Source organism: Lolium perenne, chromosome 6, assembly GCF_019359855.2.
Source record: "Lolium perenne isolate Kyuss_39 chromosome 6, Kyuss_2.0, whole genome shotgun sequence".
Classification (NCBI taxonomy): domain Eukaryota; kingdom Viridiplantae; phylum Streptophyta; class Magnoliopsida; order Poales; family Poaceae; genus Lolium; species Lolium perenne.
This window is the reverse complement of record NC_067249.2, coordinates 18,372,499-18,395,313: the sequence shown is the minus strand read 5'-3', so window position 1 is coordinate 18,395,313 and position 22,815 is coordinate 18,372,499. Positions and strand designations below refer to the sequence as shown.

Here is a 22,815-nt window from a genome sequence, read left to right as displayed (position 1 = left end):
GGTGGGCATACATTTGTTTTTTTGGAAATTTGGCGAACGTACGTTAAACACACGAAACTGTGCAGTGGGCTTCCTATATTGCTGTAATAACATCTTGGGCTTTCATCTCGCGGAGTAGGGCGAGATGGCGGCCAGCCCCTGCAGCCGCCCTAGCTCGTCGGCGGCGCCGCCGCTGGACGTCGACGACCTCCTCTCCGAGATCCTCATCCGCCTCGCCCCGCAGCCGTCCTCCCTCCCCCGCGCCTCCCTCGTCTGCAGCCGCTGGCGCCGCCTCCTCTCCGACCGCGGATTCCGCCGCCGCTTCCGCCTCCACCACCGCCGCAGCCCACCCCTCCTCGGCTGCTTCGTCACAACCTTCGACGACCTATACTTCGAGCCCACCATGGATCCCCCCGACCGTGTCCCGCGCGACCGCTTCTCCCTGGAGTCCCTGCGCGGCGGCACCTTCCTCCTCCTCGAATGCCGCCACGGCCTTGCGCTCATCTTGTACCGAAACCAGCTCCAGGTCCTAGTGCTGGACCCCATCAACGGCTCCCAGCACCGCATCGCCTTTCCCCCCGGGTTCGACACCGTGAAGGCCCGGATCCACATCCATGGGGCGGTTCTTCGCGCGGCCGCAGACGCCCAACACTTCCAAGTGGTCTTGGTAGGTGTGGAGGAGAACGACCTTCAGCCTCAACTTGCCCGAGTGTTTGCCTGCGTTTACTCGTCAGAGACCGGCGGCGGCGGCGGCTGGGGTGATCTCATCTCAATACCGCTTCCACCCGTGCCGCTGCAAGGAGTCCCCGCCATGATTTACATGGCCATCCCCAGTGTGCTGGTTGGGGATTCCCTCTACTGGCTGCTTCCTGGGAATTTCTTTCAGATTATTGAGTTTGATCTGGGGAAGCAGAGCCTAGCTGTGACAGGGGTGCCGGTGGATATGTATGGCGGGACAAGTTACCAGTGCTCTCTCATGCGGGCAGACGATGGCGGCCTTGGATTCATCTTTCTGTCAGACTGGAGCGCACAATTGTGGAAGAGGAAGACCGGTTGTGATGGCGCTGCGTCATGGGAACTACTACGAAGAACTATTGAACTGGACAAGCTCCTTTCCCTGAATCTACGTAGAGAGAAGGTGTCCGGGATTGTAGGATTTGCTGAAGAAAATAATGTGCTGTTCCTGTCGACGGCTCTTGGTGTCTTCATGATCCAGCTCGATTCATTGCAGTTCAAGAAGATTTCGGAAACCAACAGCTTCTGTGTCTATCATCCATTTGAAAGTGTCTATACGGCAGGTAATATAGCCTTCACACTGTGAATATAACAAAACCAGTTTTTTTTTATAATTATTAGCTCACGGAATACCCTGCACATTCTTTTATGTTAAACTAATAATCTCAGCAATGCTGTATCAATTGTTTCTTTTGCTGCTTGATTGCTCTGTAGTTTGTGGTGGCGTTCTATGTGATGTTGATGACCTGAAAAAACCTGTTAATTGTAGGTATAGCCCCTGCTTGGCTTTTAATATGTTGTGTTTCTTTAACAAATACTATAGTAATTTTGAGTTTGCTTTATTGAGGCGTCAGGTGTGCCTCCGCTGTCAGAAAACAAAATAAATGAAAGCTATGGTGTTTGTCAGTAGCAAACCTGTGCATTTTATTGACGTCCATAGGATAAAACAATGAAAGCAAACAATGCCGATATTTTTATGCATTTTTTCGTGTAACTCATTTTGTTGCCTGCATGTTGGCATATCTTGTAGTTGTATAACAATGGTAGTACTAGTGTATTGCTGCAGTGAGGATGTCTCCTGATACATAACAATTGGAAATCGAAGATAACTAAATGAACAAAAAGTCAACTACTAGCTTGAACGAAATGAAAGCTCAAATTGATACCTTAATTGGTTATATTTCTTTCAGTTCTTATTGCTAACCTTGTTGATCTTGCTAACAATTTTAAGTTCATAACAATGCTGGTATGATATTTACAAAATACTTATTCAGATTCACCTTTTGTTACTTTTATAATGGTCCCGCTGCAGGTGGCAATTCAATTCTGCCAGAGAAAATTACTAATTGAGTTTGCTTCATTGTCTTCAAGCAAGTTTATTTAAAGATAATCTAAATATGAATAGTCGTGATCAGGTTGATCGCTAGAAGTTATTGATATGAATATATTTTATTTTGTACTGACAATATGGCATGGAACAAGCTTAATAATAATTTTTGTATAACTTCTCCCTTCCATTCTGCTAACAGTCTGAGTGTACGTGTTCTCCATTTTTATGACACTATTAAACAAATATTGTTGTACGGATGTTCTGTTTATTTGGAAGTAGATGGGGCTTTATTTATATAGTCCAGATACTGTATCAGATCTGAGATATTTTTATCAAAGTCCAGATGTCTGTTTATATATCTCATTAATGCCCTCTTATCTATTTGGTTTTTCCACTTAAATGTCATTTATTCTTTTACTTGCGTTTGTAGATATGGAAATTGGTGGTGATCATAATGGAGCTGAACTTCTGCACAGTACCTAAGATGATTGGTTGGATAAATATGCTATCATGATGTACTGGATTGAGTAGGTAAGCTTATCTTTAAATAGTAGCAAAATGAATTATTGTCCATTTCCTTTGTTTCATGGATATTTTTCTGTTTTACTTCTACTAGTTGCTACATTGCATTGGATATTTTTGGAGCTATCAATCTGTCTAGTCTGATTGCGATTTGTATGTTGTTCCCTCTATGTAAGTAATCGGTAACTAACAGTACTTGATCTTATGGCTTTGAATTCCCTTTATTAATGCAGTCTGATAGCAATTGCCATTCCACATCACTGTTCATTTGGATCATAATAGTACCTACTGCTCGCTTGGAGTTATTCTGCAATCTTAGACTTCCAGGCAGGTCTTGCCTTAACTATTTTCTCAGCCTATCTGTGTTTTGTCTCTCTAACTCACATATGTAATCTGCCATCAACCTCCAGTGCTTTTTTAGATGCTGATATTTTCTAGGGTCATGGAGTGTCCATTGTGAAGAGTCCACAAGCAAGGTTTTATCCAATACAATTAATGGTCTAGTGTAGCAACTACTGCGTAATAAATAAAGAAATAGAAATAGCATGATATATTTCAATAAAAGTGTGACTGCAATGTCTATAAAATGTGACAATCTTCTGAAGGAAATCAACAATAGTAATCTTGATATATCTAATTAATTATTTTGATGCCCTCACTAAATATGAGATTGAACAAAATGCAAAGCAGTAAATCTTACAAATAAAATTTCGAAATAATATCTAGAACTGATTACCATTGTTTTCATGATTCACCTCAGATAAATGATACATCCGTTATGTTCTCTCCATTCAGACCAAAGTCCCTAAAGCTAATATCTTCTACTTTGAGAACTTTTGGCGCTGGCCACCCAGGCTTCTTAGATGTGTTACAACAAGCTTGGAGTTTCTCTAGTAAAACAAAAACGGTGGTGACACTTCGTTCTAATTTCAAAAGCATTAGAAAGAGTCTTTGAAATCTGGATCCGAAATCTTTCCCGCCTCTCATTGCTGGTTGCTCATTGGATAGTGTCGATCTTATCAATGGACTTAAAGTCTTGAAGAGCAAAGGACTACATCCATTGTAGAAAGGAACTTCAGAAGAATCATTAAAAATCACATTAACAGACTCCTCCAGTATGAACAGCTGTACTGGAAAAATAGATGCACTATCAGATTAGTCCGTTTCAGACATGTAATCTCGAAATTCTGTCATGCAGCAGCCAGAAGAAATTTCATTCCATCTCTTGCCGATTGACAGCGCTCCTCAACGAATAGTCATGAAGCTAAAGCTGCTATTCATCTGGAGAACGTTCAATAACAGATTGGCTGTCTCAGCCAGCGCTTGTTATTTGATACTAGGAAGTGTGCGGCGCGGCGCACGCCGCGCCCATGCTGTCTACGTTGTGGGAGAAATGTTTTATTGATGATGCTTGTTATCGTCTAATAATGAAGAAAGCCAATAATTCATCAACCATTGCTGTTTTTTTTAGCAGAGTGATGTGCGTCGGTTTGATGCTGTTGTTGCATGGGCAGCTAACACACTGGCAAAATATGCCAAGGTTAATGTTCAGCGAATTTTGTATTTTTTAGAAGTTTATCTTTATTAATAAGAGGCTGGCATGGCGGGTATATTTTTTTGGCATGTGTTCATGTGCAGTTCCTTTTGTTGTTCAGTTATGGTGTCTTTAGAGTGGATACGATACACAAAGCTACATATTAATTAAGAATCCTTGGTGTACTGAGATATGCACATCCCGTACTCTCTGTTCTTCCCTGGCAGCAGCTTTCCCTCATCCGGCACTCTTCAGGGTCGTCAACTGTATGTAATTCATGAGTAGGTGTCAGATTTGTTTAAAGAGAAAAATATCGAGTGATGCCTGACGTAATGGAATGATCCAATCAGTAATCTGATGGACAGTTCATACCCATCCCTGCAGCAAAACGGGCTCAGGATCTCAAGTCTCATTTCCTTGCTGGGCTTGGATAGAACCCCTGAGGAAACCAGCAGGGGCATGGCGCGCTGCTGTGGTGCTGACCCCGGACACCCACCAATCTTTTCACCGTTTGAATGTGGTAGTGGGGCCAAGATCGCGTCAGCGGCCAACGTATGCCGTTGGCTAAAGCCGTGGAGCAGAGGACGCGCCGACAAAGGTCGAGATAATCCTGTTCGCCGCCAAACCGAGAGAGAAGAGGTAAGGCCATAGAGGGAGAGGGGAGTAGAGGAGGAAGAGGTCAGGTGACGTACCTACGCACCGCCGCGCGTAACCGATGGTCGCCGCGGACCTGTGTTCGACGTGGGTGTCTTTGTCCTCGGTGCTCCCTGCTCGCCATTTCACCTCCACGCCGGTGGCATCGCTACCACCCTAACTCCCTTAGGTGGCGGGTGGGTAGATCACCATTTTGGTGTTCATGTTGAGATGCACAATGATATGCTCACTAGAGTAACCATGCACCCCAAAATGCTACCGGTCCTCAAGTAAACAATGTTGGATACCAATATACAGTACCATATCCTGATATCCCACAACCTGGTTATAAGAGGAAAATGGGAGATATAAATTCAGGAAAAATTACAGGAATGAGGAAGTACAATCAACCGCATTATTCAGGGTGAGCAGAGTGGCCGGATCTATACATGACACCTTGACTTAACATGCCAAGAACAACTTAACTACATTGTAACTATATAAGGTCACATAAACAATTAACCGATGCTTTCTGCAGCTATTTCTCTCAGCAATGCAGAATAAAACATATGTGAAGTGCAGTGTTTGATGCTGATACATTTTCACTTGGTAATGGCAACATGGAGAAGAGACTAAAGCAAGTCTTAGTGTTAGGCCATAGCTAAAGAACTCCATAAAATGCACTGGAGACATCAACATTCATGAACACCGAACAACCTGATGTTCACATAAGTATGAGGTTCCATTATTATTTTAATTTTAACATCACATTAAAACATATTTTTAACACTCAAAATTTAAATAATCTTGAGGTTTTATGTAGATAGGTAATGCAGCCTACCTGGGTGAACAGACCATCCCCAGAAAATTATACATAATGGACTAATGGAAACTCAGATGGAAACAAACTGCATTGTTCATTTAGCAAGTCAAAGGTAGGTAATTATGTATCAAGAATAGAAGTGTGCTTTCTATGTCTTTGGAACGTTTCAGTTCAATGCAGCTTTCCAGCATATAGAACGGCCACATGTAAAGTCCATGTAAAACTTAATCCCAAGATTAGCCCGGTCAGTACTGAGTACTATCAAGGAGACCAACAACCCATGGTAAAAGTACAATTCTGACTTGCATTCAAATGTAAATAGTACTACACATGACTAAGAACATCTAATTTCTGAACAGAGCTGAAAATGTAAATCAAGAGCATCTTTACTGACCCCTGAACACATATGATTTCCTTAGATTTAAGTTTTATCTTTATGCAAAAGGCTCTCTAAAATCCCACAATTGCGAAAAGATATATGAGAAGGTCATGCTATCACATACTGAATGCTTGCGTACAAAGCACTGCTTAGAGGTGATGCTGCATATTGTTTGGCAGTAAAATTCTCCAACGAAATGGATGTCACGACATGTAGATCAATCTGGTAGATGATATTGGCAATCCGCTGGTGGTCTCATGATTGACGATGCTCATGCATCTGTATGAGCAATACCTGCAGCAGGAAACATTTACGGTCAATATTTAGACGAAATTAATTAATCCTTGTATATCAGAACCGTTTCTTTTATACATGGATACGTAACAGCTACATACTCTATCAAGGACCATCAGAAAACTTTAATAATGAAGAAATTTTAAAAGCTTTAACACCCAAAGTTTTCCTTTAAAAAATAATCCAAAAGTGCAATTAGGAAGCTGTCATGGAAAAATTATTTTCAAACAGCAAGTAATGGGTTTTAGGAATACTACCTCATAAGATGTGACCCAACTAAGAAGTAACCTTGCAATCAAACCCCTCGAACACTCAGTTTCCTGCAAGAATTGATAAAAGCTTAACCAGACATGCACAATAACAACAAATCCAACATTAGTACAAACAGACGAATCACCTTAATGTTTCTTTGCAAACACCTACAGATGGTGTCCTCGCTTGATTTCATGGTATGGCTTGCAAGTCATCTAGAGAAGATATTTTCCCAAGATTTCAACTGCATATTTAACATACACAAATCAAGCCACACAGATTCATGCTTTGCTAAGGCATGCTCCATATTAATCAAGAAACCTCGGTTTACTGAGATGCACATCCCGTACTCTACTCCGTTCTTCCCCAGTAGCAACTTTCCATCGTTCGGCTTTCTGCAACTCCACAACTGCCTGTAATTGATGAGTAGGTGTTAGATTGGTTGAAGAGAAAAAAAAAATTAGTGATGGTTGACGTAATGGAAGGGTCCAATCAGTAATCGGATGGACAGCTTATACCTATCCCTGCAGCAAAACGGGCTCAGGACCTCGAGTCTCATTTCTCTGTTGGGCCTTGTTCGCTTTAGACGGAATCGAAGTGGATCGGAAAGTATTGAGGGAGATTTAATCCCCCCGTAAGTCAAAATACACCTCAATCCACTTCAATACACTCCAATCCCCTTGCACAGGGGATTAACCGAACAAGCCCTTGAGCATGAATAGAACCCCCAAGGAAGTGGATAGGGGCATGGTCTGCTGCCCTTGTGCTAACCCCGGACCCGTCGATCTTTTCACCGTTTGAATGTGGTAGTGGAGCCAAGGTCGCGCCGGCGGCCAAACGACGCCGCTAGCAGAAGCCGTGGAGCCGAGGGCGCGCCGGCGAAGATCGAGATCCTCCAGTTCGCCCGCAGCTGCGCTCGGTAACAGAGAGAGAAGATGTGAGGCCAGAGAGAGAGGAGAGTAGAGGAGTAAAAATCAGGTACGTACCTACGCACCGCTGCGTGTAGTCGCTGGCCGCCGGCTCGCCGCCGTGGGCGTCTCCGTCGACGGTGCTCCCGGCTCGCTGTTCCACCTCCTGACCGATGGCGTCACCGCCACCCCAACTCCGTATGGCGCAGCGGCAAGATCGGCACACATCACCACGATGCCATGACCGGCTTCGGAAGCTCGCCAGTCGACGTGCACCCAGATGGATACCAGAGGTAGGGGAGTGAGCAGCCTCCGGCGGAGGGCCATTGGGGGCTGTTTTTTTAACCGGGTCGGTGGAAATAAAAGAGAAAGAAGTGGAGTCATGGAGAGCCTCGACTGTTCCATTGCCTTCTGGGCACCGCTTTGACCGAATTAAAAGGGACGGAGGAAATTAGGGAGTGAATGGAGGCAACCGGTAACTGTTCAAAGGCAAAAGCAGCGAGATTTTTTTTAGATGAGTAATAACCGGAAGAGACAACCGGATACTCCCGGTTATGACGCGTTTTGCATGTAAAGAAAAAGGGGGCAGTGAATTAACTCGTCCAGATCTACAGTACCAGGCAGCCATCTACAGTAACAAATCAGTGTGAAAATTAATTGCAAAAAATACCCAGAAAAACGTGGTTTCAGCAAAGTGGTGCGGCTTTTATATAGGTTATTATTTCTGAGCTTTTCCATCAGTTTGAGATTGATAATGTGATCAAGCAAATCCCCCTGGACTGTTCCCATTATCTCAAATGCTTTGAACATTATCTTCATCAAGAGATTCTAGCCAATCCTCAAAGCGATTCTTACAGCCTTTCTGATGATTTTGAGAAATCTGATATCCTCTATACAAAGCCAAAAGATGTCACACCTGGACCTTTAGAAATCTGATATCCTCTATACATCTCCAAATGGACCTTCAGAAATCTGATATCCTCTATACATCTCCAAATGGATATCCTCCTGTACAAAGCCATTGGTGTTATTAATTTTAATTTCCCCATTGACTGTCTAGCTCGTACGTTCCTAAAAAGTATGCATATTAGGTACAAACTAGATGAGCATTTTAAATGATTTAACAAGCTAGGCAGACCAGCATTTACCTCTAATTGGAGGTATTCGAACAACTGGCCTTTTAGATTCTGCTAAGATCAGATGTAAGACTTCATAACATGTCGTATCAACAACAGAAGTAGAAGGTTTCTGGTAAAAAAAAACTAGAAGTTGAGGATGTGGCACTACAAATGAGCTATTCTACTGGTTTTGTCCAAATGATTCAGCTTTGGAATTTTTGGTCAAGTTTTCACAATTGTGATGCTAATGTTCATTGTTTGAGCTGCACAAATTATCAGATATAACTTGGTTTCTTTTTCTGAATTAATAGAATAAATTTGTTTGACCAATGGCACCGATTGTTCAGCAGGTATGAGGAGATGCAGAAGCGGCTTCTTGGTGTATGCTTCTTGATGTGTAGGCTCTTTCCTGTGCGCGCGGAGATTGACCATCTATGTTACATGTGCCGGTGAACTGTGGTGTGGAATTAAATGCTTCTGTTTATTGTCTGGAACTTTTATCTGGTCCAGCCTTGCATGATGCCTCTTTCCTTCTTATTTACCTTTCTTTGAGATGGATTTATTTTGCCAAACCTTAATAAGAACCTTTACTTAGGTTCACAAACTCTCTATATAAAGTTTGCGCGAAGACACTTGCATACGTTGATATGATTATCCAACATTGCTTTAAACAACAACCAGGTAACAGGCGTGAGTCCAGTACACACTTCAGATGGTCTCCGCCGCCACCAGGTGAGGTCCTTGTCAACTGTGATGCAGCCCTGTTTGATGATCGGCGCAGCATGGCCATGGGCATGGTGATCTGCGATGACTCAGGGGATTGCCTAGTTTCGGCAAGTCTTCCTCTTCAGGGTTTTACCTCTCCGGAGATGGCTGAAGCTTTGGCTCTTCGACAAGCGGTGCTGATCACTAGAGATAGGGTTTTTTCAAAAGCGATCTTCGTCACTGATTGTTTGTCCTTGATCCAGCGACTAAACTCCACTGTGCATGAGTGCATGATCGGTCTCAGGTGGGAGTGTTGGTAAAGGACATCAAACTGATGGCTGCAGACTTCTCTGTTGCATCTTTTTGGCATGTTAAACGCTCTCTGAATGAAGCGGCACACATTTTAGCTAGATCATGTAATCTAGCGTCTTTAGGTTTTATTTCCAATTATGCTCCGGCTTGCATCCGGAAGACCCTTTGTATTGATATGAGTTAATCAATAAAGTGCCGTATTCTATCAAAAAAAAAAACTCTCTATATAAAGTCGTATTATTATTCAAGAGAGAAGTTCAATTTACCTCCCCTAAATTTGTTCTAAAGTTTAGTTTACAACCCTCAATTCTTACTTGGTTCAAATTTCACCTCTAAATTTTTAAGAACCGTTTGGAATACACCCCTTTCATTGTTTAACTGGTTAAGCCAAGTTTATAGACATATCAGCTAGGTTTCTCCAATATTTTAACTAAATATACTCGTACATGTATTGAGATCTCACATGTGAGGGAGGAGAAAAGATCATGCTCCTGTTGATTCAGAACATACAAATGTGCATTCGTTGATTTTGGTATACTAGCCCTAGCATGCGTGTACGAGGAGGTACATACATATACGGTTATATTTTAACTCAGACGTTGATTTGCCGTACATGAAAAAAAACGCAGAGGTTGCAAAAACTGTGAAAGGGGTGTATTTTGATCGGTTTCTAAAGTTCGAGGTTGAAATTTGAACCAAATTAAACTTCAGGGTTGCAAACTGAACCTTGAGATAAGTTTGAGGGGCTAAAGTGGACTTCTCTCATTATTCAGTCCGATTGTCTACAAGTGATTGAAGCCCTTCAGACGGAAAGTTTCCTATCAACAGCGGTGGCTGCTCTTTTTGATGATATTTGTATCTAAGTTTCTACATTTTCTAGTTGTGAGTTTAGTTTCTGTAAAACACGGGATGGAGGGAATTGTTGACTCCATATATTTCATAGGCTTGTGATTCCATAAACTTTCAAGTCTCAAATCAGTGTGAACCAATGAAAGGGTATCGTGGTACTGAGGCACAACCACAACTCATTGTAATAACGCGCAAGCGCCCAGATAATTCTAGAGAAGCAGCTGTAGGCCGTGCATCTGAGCAGCGTGTTCTGAAGCTGGATAACTCGCGTACCACCATCCCAATAGCTCTCCGCCCTATGGTCCCTACTTCTTCCCCCCTTCGTGAGGATCGCTCCTCCGGGTACCGTCGAATAGGCAATGACATCATGCAAAGCAGCAAGTTTTCATAGGAGATATTTGTTGTTTGACATATGTTGTTTATTCATATTTCAAGTTTTTTCGAAGACTAATGTGTGGGGACTCGGCTTTCCCCCTATCGATGGTGCATTTGGAGGTGGACTCACTTGTGCCCTCGGCGTTGGTACCCATGCCACCATGTTCAAAGCTCAGTCGGTGGCTTACATTCGTTTACTCCGAGGCTGTCTTTCCGAAAGAACTTTGCGACCTTCTCGGTAGTTTGGAGAAGGCTATCCCTAGATCTAGCAAAGAGATTGTGTGCATCTTGTCCGGAAAGGATAGATGTGATAAAATCAAGGTGAAAGAGTGTCTCACAAGAGCAAAGGTAAGAAGAGTGGCACTATAAGGGCGGCCCTATGTGGTGTTGTTGTAAAGGTTTATGCCCGATTTCCGTTAATTAACTGGACATTATTTTCTTACTTAATAGATTGAGATAAACATTTTGTATCCGTTTAAAAAAAAGAACCAAATTAATATTTTCTCCAGATGCAAGGTCATGAATTTTTTCTTATGGTGAATCTTGTTTTTTAGGTATAAATTTTTATAGAATTTCGCAATACATAATAGAGATTTTTAAGTTTTTTAGTACTAGCGGAGTACCCGGCCAGGCTAGGCCAGCATATGAGCCGGGCAACGGTGCCGGCCGGCGCTGCAGATCAGTAACGGCACGCACGGCTCTAGGTTGTTAGGGTTGACTGGTTTGTTAGATATGAGAAAGAGGAGTCAGTCAGCACAAGTTTGTTGGTCAGGGCTGTTAATTCGCGTGGGCATATTCCACGGATCAGATCGCACGATATATATACTACTTCGCCCAGCTGTGCTCTACTTCGCCCAGCTGTGCTCCCCACCCGCCCAGCACACACGGGAATGGGTCTACGTAGCCACAGCAGCATGGCGCCGCTCGTGCTCGCCGCGCTCTTCCTGCTCCTGGCGGCGCACGCGTCCGCCGGCGTGACGAGCTCGTACCGGCGCAGCCTGTTGACGCTCCCGGACATGCCGCTGGACGCCGACGTCTTCCGCGCGCCGCCGGGCTACAACGCGCCGGAGCAGGTCCACATCACGCAGGGCGACCTCACGGGCCGCGCCATGACCGTCTCCTGGGTGACCCGCGAGCGCCCCGGCAGCAACGTGGTCCGCTACGGCTTCGCCGCTGACTGCCTCAACCTCACCGCCAAGGGCACCGTCCGCCGCTACACCTGGGGCGGCGTCTACCGGTCCCCCTACATCCACCACGCCACCCTCAACGGCCTCAACCACGGCACCGTCTACCACTACGCCGTCGGCCACGGCTACACCGTCCGGTCCTTCTCATTCAAGACCCCTCCGAAGCCCGGCCCCGACGTGCCCATCAAGTTCGGCATCATCGGTACGTTGCATTGCCTGTGTCATCAGATTATTGCATAGATAATAGACTAGCCTGCTGAATACCTTTTACGTACACTTCAGGTGACCTGGGACAGACGTTCCACTCCAACGACACGCTGACGCACTACGAGGCCGGCAGCGGCGACTGCGCCGCCGTGCTCTTCATCGGCGACCTCTCGTACGCCGACAACCACCCGGGCCACGACAACCGGCGGTGGGACTCGTGGGCGCGCTTCGTGGAGCGCAGCGTGGCGTACCAGCCGTGGATCTGGAGCACGGGCAACCACGAGATCGACTACGCGCCGGAGATCGGCGAGACGGTCCCCTTCAAGCCCTTCACCAACCGCTACCTCACGCCGCACCGCGCGTCCAACAGCACGGAGCCCTTCTGGTACTCCGTCAAGATGGCCTCGGCGCACGTCATCATGCTCTCCTCCTACTCCTCCTACGGCAAGTACACGCCGCAGTGGACGTGGCTGCAGGACGAGCTGGCCCGCGTCGACCGCACCACCACGCCGTGGCTCATCGTCTGCGTGCACTCGCCCTGGTACAACACCAACGACTACCACTACATGGAGGGGGAGACCATGCGGGTGCAGTTCGAGCCGTGGATCGTCGACGCCAAGGTCGACCTCGTCCTCGCCGGGCACGTCCACTCGTACGAGCGCAGCCACCGGGTGTCCAACGTGCTCTACGACATCGACAACGGCAAGGCCACGCCGGTGTTCAACGCGTCGGCGCCCGTCTACGTGACCATCGGCGATGGCGGGAACACCGAGGGCCTTGCGCCCAGCTTCCGATCGCCGCAGCCGGACTACTCGGCGTTCAGGGAGGCCAGCTTCGGGCACGCCACGCTGGACATCAAGAACAGGACGCATGCCTACTACGAGTGGCACCGGAACCAGGACGGCGTCAAGGTCGTCGCCGATAAGGCCTGGTTCACCAACAGATACTACTTGCCCACACACACCAACTAGCTAGATAGCCAATATTTCTTTTTCGAAAAAAAGGTAGCTAATATTTACGACGACTAGTACTGTAGTAATGTTTTGTTCATCGAGAGATTAGAACAGGATGAGGTAGATCGATGAGACGAGACACACATTCGGTAGCCCTTGTTTCGGTTTTAATAATTTTATTACGTACAAAGCTTTTCATGCATGGACTATCAATGATCGATATTTTGTGAGAGCAAGAAATCCAGTCAGTGAAGGTGACCAAAAGGTCGAGATTCAGTACTAGCTGCTGCTGAAGACTTTGCCTCTCACGATCATCTTTTGCTCTGCCTTTTTATCCGCTTCTGGCGAATGGTATGATCTGAGGCCATGCAATACATGTAGACATGTGATGTAGTCCGTACTACAAACTACTGGACGGTAGCAAATAACTAGCTTAGCATTTTAAGATTCCTACCTTTGCTCCTTCAAAATTGTGACTCCGGTGCTTTTCGTTACCTGAATTTTCATTATGTTCAACAAAAGATGAAATAATATGCAAACACGAAATAACTTTCTTCCATCAAGATATCGCTTCTAGAAATTTGCAACTTGCATTCAGTTTGCCAAAACCGACACCATTTGGCTAAAAGTATCACTATTTTGCCAAATATCCTTGGTGTTTAACCGAAATCATTGGTATTCATACGAATACCTAACAATACTCCTATCGCCACCCCTGCTTGGAGCACTCACAAACAAGAAAATGCATTGGCACGAACTGTCAGAACAACAATTGCTAAGCATAAAAAAGCTCAAACACTAACTAGTTATATACTTAAGATGGTCTCTTCATATTTAACTTATGATCTTTAGATCCTCGGAGCAAGGAGGATATTAAGTCCTCGCGCGTGGGAGGGATACGCCTAGGTGCGGGTATCGCTGCTTTCAGAGTCATTACCGAGAGATGGGGATTCTATTGTGACGGCTCCATGTGGCCTCCCGGGGTCGCTATTGGACAGCGCGCTACTTTCGTGGAGACGTCGACAACCAAAATTTCGTGGTAGCCAATATTTTCGTCGAGATTCACTAGATGTGTCATGTGTGTCTAAAGACTTCGTGTCTCTGGATCTCTTTTGCTCTGCCTTTTTATCACCTCCCTAATCTTGTTATTTCATTCCTTCTCTTGAAGCCTATCATCGTCGATATCATCGATGCAACTCGTAGACACCCTCCATTGCCATCTTATCACACCGATTTGTCGCCGTCGCCGTTGGCCCCAACGAGAGACGCACCTCCTACGCCTTCGCCACGAGCGTGCCGCCATGACACACTCGATGCCGCATGTTCGCCGCCGGTGCCGAACCTCGCCGGTGGCTCGCCTCCATGTTCACCACCGGTGCCGCAACTCACCGGTGACTCGCCTCCATGTTGCCGCCGATGACGCACCTTGTCGACGACTCGGACATGGACGGTGAACTCTTCATGGCAATGGCCTCCGCACCTTGGCCATCACCTCCTTGCCGCCGGTGGCGCAACTTACCAGGCAGCATACCTTCCTCCATCGCTCGCGACGCAGCTTGACGATGATGGAGACTCGGACCTCAATCACACAAGGCTCTGATACCAATTGATAGATTTGCCCAAGATACAACACACATACATATGATGGAGAAGAACACACGATTATTTTCGCAGCACCACACTTGTGCTTTCTTTTCTCTTGTTCTAATCTCCACAACTCATAACCTGGTTACAAGGCTTTATATAGAAGCCCACGGATATGCCACACAACTACTTGATCCTATTTTCTCTCCACTAGCTACACACGTACACACGATTGAGCACTACCAAGTCTGCATGTCAATCACTCGGAACTAGTCCACAACGGCACACACACATGCTAATCCGTTTCTAGTTCTTACTGTATCTGCTCGCAACTTGGCTGCTGGTGCTCCACGCTACTCGGGTGCATGCAATGCAACTTCGTGACCACTAAACTCAGCGCTAATAAAAAGATTAGTTCCAACAATATATGTAATGCAAACTGGATGGCAGCAACTAGCTAGCTTTGGCCTTCTAAGATTCTCCTAGCGTTGCTCCTTCAAGATTGTGACTCCGGTATTTTTTATTACCTGATATTTCATCAGTGTATAATCAAGTATGGAATAATATGCAAACACGAAAAACATTTCTTCAATCAAGACATCAGTGACAACTGTAGAAAATTGCAACTTCGTATTCAGATTGCCCCACGTCTCGTCCTACGAGCGCAGCCACCGGGTGTCCAATGTGGCCTACGACATCGACAACGGGAAGGCCACGCCGGTGTTCAATGCGTCCGCGCCCGTGTACGTGACCATCGGCGATGGCGGGAACACCGAGGGGCTCCGGCCAGCTTCCGCTCGCCGCAGCCGGACTACTCGGCGTTCAGGGAGGCCAGCTTCGGGCACGCGACGCTGGACATCAAGAACAGGACGCACGCCTACTACGAGTGGCACCGGAACCAGGACGGCGTCAAGGTCGTCGCTGACAAGGCCTGGTTCACCAACAGATACTACTTGCCCACAGACACCTGGTAGCCAATATTTACGTCCTTGAAGGTCACAACTGGGTGGCTGACATTTCGGTCGAGGCTTTCACCATCGATCATATGGAGCAATACGTTCGCCTTTGGGATCTCCTTTCGGCTGTTCAACTTTCGCCAGGCACGGAGGACTCCATAGTTTGGACGCTGACTCCCAATGGGTGTTATACGGCCAGTTCCGCCTACAAAGCTCAGTTCTTGCCCGCTTTGCCTTGCTCTTTTGGTAACATCGTTTGGAAACCTTGGGCTCCATCAAAATGCCGTTTCTTTGCATGGCTTGCGGTGCAAAACCGCCTCTGGACTGCTGACCGTCTTGCCAAACGAGGTTGGCCGCATCATCCTTCTTGTCAGCTATGCAGATGCTCCCCGGAAACGGCTCGGCACCTTCTCTTCGAATGCCGCTTCTCTAAGAGAATTTGGATCGCTGCAGCTTCCTGGCTGGACTGCCCAGACCTTATCCGCTGCCTCGGGGCGGGGAGGTCTAGAGTGTTGGACTACTGGCATGCTATCGCAAAAACTCCCACTTCCTCTCCCAAAGGTTTACGAACTGCAATCTTGCTTATCAGTTGGGAGATTTGGAAAGAGAGGAATGAGCGGGTCTTCAACAACAAATCTTCCTTGCCCTTGGTTGTCATGCAAAAGATCAAGGATGAAGGGAAGGACTGGGTTCTTGCCGGCGCTAAGAATCTGGCGGAGCTTATAGGCTGATCGTGCTTGTACCTTTAGGGGGAGGGTTCTTCTTTTCCCGCCTTCCCTCTTTTTCTTTTGGCTCTGCCACCCCCTGTTTGCTTCTCCTATATTAATATAAGGCAAAGGCTTTTTTGCCCGTTTCAAAAAAAAAAAAAAATATTTACGACTAGTACTGAAAGGTTTTGTTGAGAGATTAGAACAGGATGAGGTAGATGAAATCGACGAGAGACACATTCGATAGCCTTGTTTCGGTTTTAATAATTTAATACCAAGCTTCTCATGCATGAGCTACCAATGATTGATATTTTGTGAGAGCGAGAAATCCAGTAAGTGGATGTGACCAAAAGGTCGAGATTCAATACTAGCTGTTGCTAAAGACTTTGCCTCTCTCGATCATCTTTTTTTTTTCGATAAAGGGAATATATTAATATCAAGAAGATACCAATTATACCCAGTCTCTGCAACAACGCACCGCCCTAATGGCACTACGGATGCACACAGCCAAAAACAAGAAAAGAAAACTAAGAAACAAAAGTCCCGCTACAGTATCTCGGGCCTACCAACAGCAATACATCCACTGCCAAGACAACACCTGAATTACAGACTCTCCAAAAACGACGCCTCCAAGAAGGGAACAGTGCTCAAACACCGTCGTCGCCCGATCAAAAATCTTAGGTTTTCACCCTGAAGATAGTCCCCGCTCTCAAAACAATGCCTCCACCAAGGTCATTGCCAGGCACAACCAATTAAGGCCAAACCTTGGGTTTTCACCCTGAAAGGTAGGACTCTGCACTTCACCTGTGTTGTCGCCCCCACTTTCATACCGCTGTTGTGAAGCCCGGAACACCAAGCAAGTCCCTCAACAGCGCGGAGACTTGAACCTCCCTTAGCTAGTCCTCCCCTCCGGCCTTCATGAAATTCTCTTCTTCCGACTTTCATCATGGATCCATAGTCACTTGGTGTCAACACAGAAAAAGAGCTTCGCGCCGCTCTCTCCAGAACCAATCGGTCGGAATAAAAGCATGTGTGCGCACGATCGAATACCTCCGATCCAGCAAACTCCAGGCAAAGCACTGCTACATTCGCTGGCGAAGCCTTCCGGAACTCAACCCCCCGGCCAGATCACGAGTCCAGGCCTCCGGTAGGTCCTCCTCTTCACGCAAGAGAGGCCCTAGGACCGCCGCCTTTATTCAGGTCGGACCCCCACGTCGCTGACCATCCCGGGCTGGCGAAACCAACCCTCCACCGGCGACACCATCGCCGGCTTCCAAGCACCTCCATCTCGCCGCCGGATCGCGGTGATAGATCAAAAGATCCACCACCACCAACCGCAAGCCGACCCTCTCCGGCGAAGAAGAGGGCCACCTCCTCCGTCGAACCCAAGGCTGCTGCCCCGGGCGCCCTCGTGTCGCGGAGAAGCCCGAGATCGCCTCCTCGCACCGATGAGAGTCGGGGGGAGGGCATGCCGCAGACCGAGGGCCTGGCCACCACCCACCACCAGCCCCTACCGGTGTGCTGCGGGTGGAAGCCTTCGGGAGGGGAGGGGGACCGCAGCGCAAGATCCGCCGTTGCCCAACACCATCCGCGCCGGCCGCCTCTGTAAGCGTCGAGGAGGGGAGAGCCCGTCTGCCGTCCCCCACGACGGCGAGGAAAGGCCCCCGCCGACGCCACGCCCCGAGGGTCTTTGCCCCGGCGGCGCTACCGGCGGCGGTGGCGGTTAGGGTTGGGGAGGGGTCGGGAGGAGGAGGGGTTGGGTTAGAGTTGGGGAGCCCAAATTAGGTCTCGATCATCTTTTGTTCTGCCTTTTTATATGCTGCTGGTGACTGGAATGATCTGAGGCAATGCAATACATGTACACCAAATTAAGGGGGTCTCTAAGTCTCAACTGAGACTTAACTTATGTCTCACTCGAATTACATTAGTGTGTTTCAATATGGACCTAAATAAAGTGCAAACAACAGCAAACACGAATCTTCAAGCAGAAACAAAATTTAACGATGGAGCACGTGACTGAGACATAAGCTACGTCTCAGCTAGCTGAAACTTAGCAATTCCTCCAAACTAATGGATGGCAGCAAATAGCTAGCTTTGGCCTTTTATTACCTGACTCCTTCAAGATTGTGACTCCTGTGCTCTTTATTACCTGATTTTTCATCAGTATATAATCAAGTATGGAATAATATGCAAACACCAAAAAAAACTCTTCCATCAAGACATGAGTGACAACCGTAGAAATTCGCAACTTCGTATTCAGTTTGCCCCACATCTTGTGACCGGGACGTGTTGTGGGACCATGGCCAAGAGACGGCGATGGGGGGAGGGGGGTCCGTTGTGACGGCTCCATGTGTCCTCCCGGGGTCCGTATCGGACGGTGCGCTACTTTTGGAGAGACATGGATAGCCAAAATTTATTTGTGAAACTTTCGACAACTCTTATTTACCCCGATAACAACGTATACATTTATTTTTTCGAGCCCTAGCATACCACAATCCACAGCAAACAAAGAGCCGGCCCATAGGGCAGGCAACCGACCTAGCCCCGCGATAAGGAGTACTCCCTCGGTTTTGAACACTTATTTTAGAACTACTACCCTTATGCTAAATGTATTACTCCCCGATACATATTACTTGTCGCTGAAACACATACAAGTGTTTCAACGACAAGTAATATGTATCAGAGGAAGTATATATATATCTTAAAATACTAAAATAATTTGAAGGAGAAACTCCACAACACAAAACAATAGCATCTATCATGTAGCAACAAAAAATATCTAATCCACGCTAAAGAGTTTTGTTATGTTATTAGTCCCTTGCGGATATAGATGGTAACTGTTGTTGCACTCTATGTTAAATAACTTTTCCATTTTAAGTTTGTGCAGGACTTTTTGTTTGAGAAAATGGTAGCGTTTGTATACACTAGAAGATACCAAGCAGTGAACCTATCAAATCGAATCGTGTGTATGCATGAGTAGTAGAATCTACCATATTTTTATTTTGTTGGTGATAATCATAAGCTACTTTTTGTTGGTGATTAGCATAAGATATACTATCTCAGTATGAAGAGCATGTGTGCGTTGTAACCTTAATATAGTATGCACTTTATTTATAAGGCATTTGACCAAACTGGCACTGTCATGCTAACGGTTGAACTTCTACTCTAGAAGTTTCCTTGAATTCCCTTGCTTAATTATACAGCGGAAACCGCTATTAAGATATTTTTTAGACATACACATTAGGTATCTCTAGCATATATTAAAATACTAAATATTCATTCAATTGCCAAACAATAATTCAAGGAGGAATGCAGTTTTGTCAACTTTATTCATGTTCGCATGTATAGACATTTGGTTTGGAGCCTTGTTAAGAGCCAATGTCTATAAAAGATAAAACTAAGAAAATGGTTACAATACGAATTTAAACCTATTTTTAATATAAATTATCATTATCGTAAAAGTTTGCTCAGAAGAAGTATTAAATTTTAGTATAAATGTATTTCATTTTAACTCGTCATGGGTGTAAGCCATGGAACAAAGCGAGTACAGCCTTCTACCTGAAAAAAAAGGTGTCAATGATAGTGTTCAGGTCTACGTTGTGAGGTGAAAGCCAGATAGACATGGTGATCTACAATATTCGAACTGATTCCTCCTCTCCAGATGCAGCCATGGCCAAGCATGGTTAATTGTGGCCATGGTATAGGATCGTCGGATCTGGGCCTAGAGTGCGCTGCTCCAGGCATGTTCTTCCTATTATTTTGATTTTTTGTTGATCTTCATAAAAGTTATATGGATCTGTGTGTGGATTATGTATGGATCTTCTAGTATCTTTGTGCATCCAGTTCAGGATTTTTGTGTTAAAATTCACATTGTGTTAGAATAAATGTGAACAAATTCCACTATGGATCTTATTTTATGTTTCCACGGATTTTTTTATGTGAATACATGTTTCTTATGAAATATTAGAATGGGTACTACAAATTTTATAAAAAACACACAATACTTTATGATGACAAGAGACGGTCAACATGAAAAATCTCAAGAAAAATTATAAAATGGAGGAGCTTCGTGCAATGAATTCGATGAAGCTAAGAGCCATTTTCACAAGACATTGCACAAATATCGAAGCTACCCGAACAGTGTAAATATGCGATGTGCACACAATGTGTTAGAGATTTTCGGCGTCCCCTACGGCGACCAGCGAATTTATTCTGGACCTATCAACCTTCATCTTTTTATGTAGATGTTCCAAGTCTTTACCTACATTCGATGTCAGCGGAAGTTTCAAAAGATTGTTAAAATACAACAGATCGATACAGGATAATGCAGTACGAGCAAGCAAAAAAACATGGAAAATGGCATCATTTGTGGGCTAGATGGAAAAGGTAATACATCATGATTTAAGTGCAACCCATGATGCCAATGCTTGCTATAGAAATCATCATAATTTTATTTTAGATTATAGTTTGAAATACGGTGAAACAAGTTGTTTCAAGAAATATTTCCGTCAAGTTTCATAATGTTTTCTCGAACATTGATTTTCTAATATTGCTAAAACATATTCCATATTGGTATTATTTTGAAGCCCTCTTTGCTAGGAACCCAAATATTCAAACGGTTTCTAAATTGAATTTATGGCTTAAAATGTAAACAAATTTCAAGTTACCTCTAAAGTTTATTTCGTTTTGGGAGAAGTCCAATTTACCCCCCTAAACTTGTCTCAAAGTTCAGATTACAACCCTCAACTTTATTTTGGTTTAATCTTCAACCCTGAATTCTATAAACCGTTCAGAATCGAATTTTCTACCATTTTTTGACATGTTTTTGAATCGGTTTTTCTCGCATGAACTACCAATGATCAATATTTTGTGAAAGCAAGAAATCAAGTCAGTGGAGTTGACCACAAGGTCGAGATTCAGTACTAGCTGTTGCTGAAGACATTCCCTCTCTCGGTCATCTTTTGCTCTGCTGTTTTATCCGCTGCTGGCGACTAGTATGGTCTGAGGCAATGCAATACATGTACACCAAACTAATGGATGGCAGCAAATAGCTAGCTTTGGCCTTTTATTACCTGACTCCTTCAAGATTGTGACTCCGGTGCTTTTTATTACCTGATTTTTCATCAGTATATAATCAAGTATGGAATAATATGCAAACACGAAAAAAATTTCTTCCATCAAGACATCAGTGACAACCGTAGAAATTTGCAACTTCGTATTCAGTTTGCCCAACATCTCGTGACGGGACGTATTGTGGGACCATGGCCAAGAGACGGGGATGGAGGGAGGAGGGTCCGTTGTGACGGCTCCACGTGTCCTCCCGGGGTCCGTATCGGACAGTGCGCTACGTTTGGAGAGACATGGATGGCCAAAATTAATTTCTGAAACTTTCGACAACTCTTATTTACCCCGATAACAACGTATACATTTCTTTTTTCGAGCCCTAAAATACCACAATCCACATCAAACAAAGAGTCGGCCCATAGGGCAGGCAACCAACCTAGCCCCGCGATAAGGAGGACCCAAATAGCTATGTACTCCCTCGGTTTTGAACACTTATTTTAGAACTACTACCCTTATGCTAAATGTATTACTCCCCGATGCATATGTATCAGAGGAAGTATATATATCTTAGCATACTAAAATAATTTGAAGGAGAAACTCCACAACACAAACCAATAGCATCTATCATGTAGCAACAAAAAAATCTGATCCGCGCTAAATAGTTTTGTTGTGTTATTAGTCCCTTGAGGATATAGATGGTAACCGTTGTTGCACTCTATGTTAAATAACTTTTCCATTTTAAGTTTGTGCAGGACTTTTTGTTTGAGAAAATGGCAGCGTTTGTATACACTAGAAGATACCAAGCAATGGACCTATCAAATCGAATCGTGTGTATGCATGAGTAGTAGATTCTACCATATTTTTATTTTTGTTGGTGATAAGCATAAGCTACTTTTTGTTGGTGATTAGCATAAGATATACTATATATCTCAGTATACAGAGCATGTGTGCGTTGTACCTTAATATAGTACGCACTTTATCTATAAGGCATTTGACCAAACCGGTACTGTCATGCTAACGGTTGAACTTCTACTCTAGAAGTTTCCTTTAATTCCCTTGCTTAATTATACAGAGGAAACCTCTATTAAGATATTTATTAGACATACACATTAGGTATCTTTACCATATATTAAAATACTAAATATTCATTCAATTGCCAAACAATAATTCAAAGAGGAATGTAATTTTGTCAACTTTATTCATGTTCACATGTATAGACATTTGGTTTGGAGCCTTGTTAAAAGCCAATGTCCATAAATGATAAAACTAAGAAAATGGTTACAATACAAATTTTAACCTATTTTTAAATATACATTATCATTATCGTAAAAGTTTGTTAAGAAGAAGTATTAAATTTTAGTATAAATGTATTTCATTTTAACTCGTCATGGGTGTAAAAATGTAAGAGA

General features: G+C 44.7%; 2 protein-coding genes and 1 long non-coding RNA gene across 5 annotated transcripts; 2 read left to right on the top strand and 1 right to left on the bottom strand.

Moving 5' to 3' along the window:
• Positions 1-73: 73 nt before the first annotated feature.
• Positions 74-9,044, top strand: LOC127308717 (uncharacterized). 3 transcript variants are annotated; one of them, XR_011746543.1, is made up of 4 exons: positions 74-1,277; positions 2,475-2,575; positions 2,800-2,893; positions 8,858-9,044. XR_011746543.1 is itself a non-coding variant. In XM_051339622.2 (3 exons), exons 1-2 carry the CDS (start codon positions 125-127, stop codon positions 2,525-2,527), a joined length of 1,206 nt encoding a protein of 401 aa, XP_051195582.1. In that variant the 5' UTR covers positions 75-124; the 3' UTR covers positions 2,528-2,575; positions 8,858-9,044. The 3 variants fall into 3 exon arrangements, 2 of the variants coding, with proteins under 2 accessions (XP_051195582.1, XP_051195583.1); XM_051339622.2 differs by lacking the exon at positions 2,800-2,893 and having other exon boundaries at positions 75-1,277; XM_051339623.2 differs by lacking the exon at positions 2,800-2,893 and having other exon boundaries at positions 75-1,277; positions 8,855-9,044.
• LOC127308718 (uncharacterized) lies at positions 4,774-6,948 on the bottom strand. Its single transcript, XR_011746542.1, has 4 exons — positions 6,627-6,948; positions 6,487-6,549; positions 6,060-6,229; positions 4,774-5,075 (listed from the first exon to the last, which is right to left on the bottom strand). It is a non-coding gene; the product is annotated as an uncharacterized lncRNA (long non-coding RNA).
• Positions 9,045-11,600: 2,556 nt separating the features above from the next.
• On the top strand, positions 11,601-13,297 carry LOC127308719 (purple acid phosphatase 2-like). The gene is made up of 2 exons (XM_051339625.1): positions 11,601-12,137; positions 12,218-13,297. The coding sequence occupies exons 1-2, from the start codon at positions 11,639-11,641 to the stop codon at positions 13,111-13,113; spliced, it is 1,395 nt and encodes a 464-aa protein (XP_051195585.1). The 5' UTR covers positions 11,601-11,638; the 3' UTR covers positions 13,114-13,297.
• The last annotated feature ends 9,518 nt before the right edge of the window (positions 13,298-22,815 follow it).

Excerpts from the sequence above, each read along its gene's own strand:
- LOC127308717 (XM_051339622.2), top strand. The coding sequence starts at position 125 with ATGGCGGCCAGCCCCTGCAGCCGCCCTAGCTCGTCGGCGGCGCCGCCG. Across the intron at positions 1,278-2,474 it reads TGAAAGTGTCTATACGGCAG|ATATGGAAATTGGTGGTGAT; the intron begins GTAATATAGCCT and ends TTGCGTTTGTAG.
- LOC127308719 (XM_051339625.1), top strand. The coding sequence starts at position 11,639 with ATGGGTCTACGTAGCCACAGCAGCATGGCGCCGCTCGTGCTCGCCGCG. Across the intron at positions 12,138-12,217 it reads CATCAAGTTCGGCATCATCG|GTGACCTGGGACAGACGTTC; the intron begins GTACGTTGCATT and ends CGTACACTTCAG.